Raw genomic sequence first — 2,111 nt, forward strand, 5'->3', positions numbered from 1 at the left:
AATATTTTACGAAGCCACGGGATAGCATAGCAGTCATCGAATATAGCATGCATCTCATTCGTTTGTTTACACGTACATGTACACGTGTATCAGTCAAAATCAATATACACTTGCTGCGCTACTAACATCGTACACTCTCATATTGATAGACCCAGCAGTGGTCTGGAGGGTTCACTCGACGCCTTCAAAGCACTGTGCGACAGCCCTGCAGGAGCACTGGGAATGACTTTGAAACAGGTACACATCCGTATTAAATAGCCACCTATTGCAGTATAACGTTTCGCAGTTCACAATCAGAAAGAGCCCGAATCAATTCAGAACAGACGAAGACTTGTATTTAAATAGCGTTTTGTGTTCAGTTCTAAAGACCTTTCGGATTACTCACACTTCAGGACTACCTACGCGTAGACCGAATAGTCCCTGACAACGGCACACCAGGAACAACGTGTGCGATTGTGGGCACCACTCTGAACCGGTCAGTTGCCTACATAGGCTTTGGCCAGTACATGGTGGAGGCGAAGGTGTGTATCGTATCTAAGAGCTATTTTAAACACGGTTGCGTATATACACACACGTGTGATTCTTAGACCGTGAATAAGTGCTCATATAGTTGCTACATTGGCCGATCGCGGCTGAGCGCATTGCGGTATATTTCAACACAGCGGTTACACGCGCGATTATAAACATCTCTCTGGACCAGCCCATCGCCTACATTGGCCTGTTATTAGTTCACTGTACAGGCGACCATGTGTGCCGTTCGTTTTCCTTATCGTGACCTACGTTTGCGAGCATATGTAGACCGACAGTGTATCTATTTAGGTATTCATGTATATAAGAAATGACGGACGTTGTCTGGCCAGACTTTAAGATCTCACGTGCACGTATATCAGATCTTTGTGAGCTGGGTTTTGAATGAGGTGGTCCAATAACAGTTCTTGAAGTGTATTGCACCCCAGGTAACCAGCCCCAAGAAAGTGATATAGTCTGGTCGGACCTTTATTCCACACAATCAATAGCCATCCTACCAGTAGTAGTTAGATCTATGTGATGTGTGGCGGATGGCCGAATTAGTTTCATTAGGTGACTTGTTGTGTAGCATATGGTCTCATATATTGACGTGTGGTTTCATGGCATGTATATCAATTCACTACATTCGGCCGCGTGCTTCGTGTTGCAGTTGATGTTATGTATGGAGTAAAGACTCGCACAGGTACATGAACCATGCTGGCTGCCATATCTCATGTGCTGATAAACCAACGTCAAAATGATGCAAGGCGGCGGCGTGAACCATGATTAAACGCTCAGTTATTCGATTGCAGATGATCAATCCCAACACTTTGCTGTGCGTCGCCCCCTACCACCCTCCTGGGTCGCTGGTACTGGTTGATCTCTTCGACAAGCATGGTGGCAACAAGACAGGTGTGGCACTTTAGATTGTTCTGTATTCATATGCACACAGCTCCTTCTGGCACATTGTGCCGTGCCGTGTTCACATATTGCATGTATTTTCATACTGCGCAAACATCTGGCTGATACTATCACATAGACACAATCGCCGCTCTATGGCATCGACGCGCTGATAAGTATTGTCTCTGCCGATGTAGGGACTAAAATTACCACACGCGGATATTGAAGTATGTACTTATCACAACTCCTACAAAATGCTATGACCTCGGATTGCACCAGAATGGACGCAGTTTGATTACCAAAGTGAGATTTATTTCTCAATTGTGATATCATACAAAATGATTCGCACAGAGGGAATGCCATTGCTCTTCAAGTACCACGGCACGCCGCAACACTGAATTGGTTGCACTACTGTCAAATTAGCGAATTAGAACAACTGCTAAGTAGTTCAATGGAAAAAAGCGAGAGACTAGCAGAGCGATCTAATCTCCTGATAGCTTAAGATATAATATATAATATATAAGGTACCTTATTGTACCGTAGAGATACTGCATACTGATTAACCAATACCGTCTGTACAGGAGGGATGCCACTACACTTTCGGTACCACGACACATCGCAACGCGGATAGAGGGAGAGGTCAGAGCTATTCCTATACACGTATAAACATGTATATATATATACATACCCATACATACACTATA

General features: G+C 44.3%; 1 protein-coding gene across 1 annotated transcript; it reads left to right on the plus strand.

Annotated features, from left to right (window-relative positions):
- The first annotated feature begins 139 nt into the window (after positions 1 to 139).
- SARC_14786 (hypothetical protein) lies at positions 140 to 2,051 on the plus strand. Its single transcript, XM_014291081.1, has 4 exons — positions 140 to 237; positions 393 to 521; positions 1,320 to 1,419; positions 1,989 to 2,051. Exons 1-4 carry the CDS (start codon positions 223 to 225, stop codon positions 2,036 to 2,038), a joined length of 294 nt encoding a protein of 97 aa, XP_014146556.1. The 5' UTR covers positions 140 to 222; the 3' UTR covers positions 2,039 to 2,051.
- Positions 2,052 to 2,111: the final 60 nt, after the last annotated feature.

This window comes from Sphaeroforma arctica (assembly GCF_001186125.1).
Source record: "Sphaeroforma arctica JP610 unplaced genomic scaffold supercont1.5107, whole genome shotgun sequence".
NCBI lineage: Eukaryota > Ichthyosporea > Ichthyophonida > Sphaeroforma > Sphaeroforma arctica.

What these genes read in the sequence shown, in the direction of transcription:
- SARC_14786 (XM_014291081.1), top strand. An exon ending in AGTACATGGTGGAGGCGAAG is followed by an intron (nt 522 to 1,319) that starts GTGTGTATCGTA and finishes ATTCGATTGCAG; the next exon opens with ATGATCAATCCCAACACTTT. An exon ending in GCATGGTGGCAACAAGACAG is followed by an intron (nt 1,420 to 1,988) that starts GTGTGGCACTTT and finishes CCGTCTGTACAG; the next exon opens with GAGGGATGCCACTACACTTT.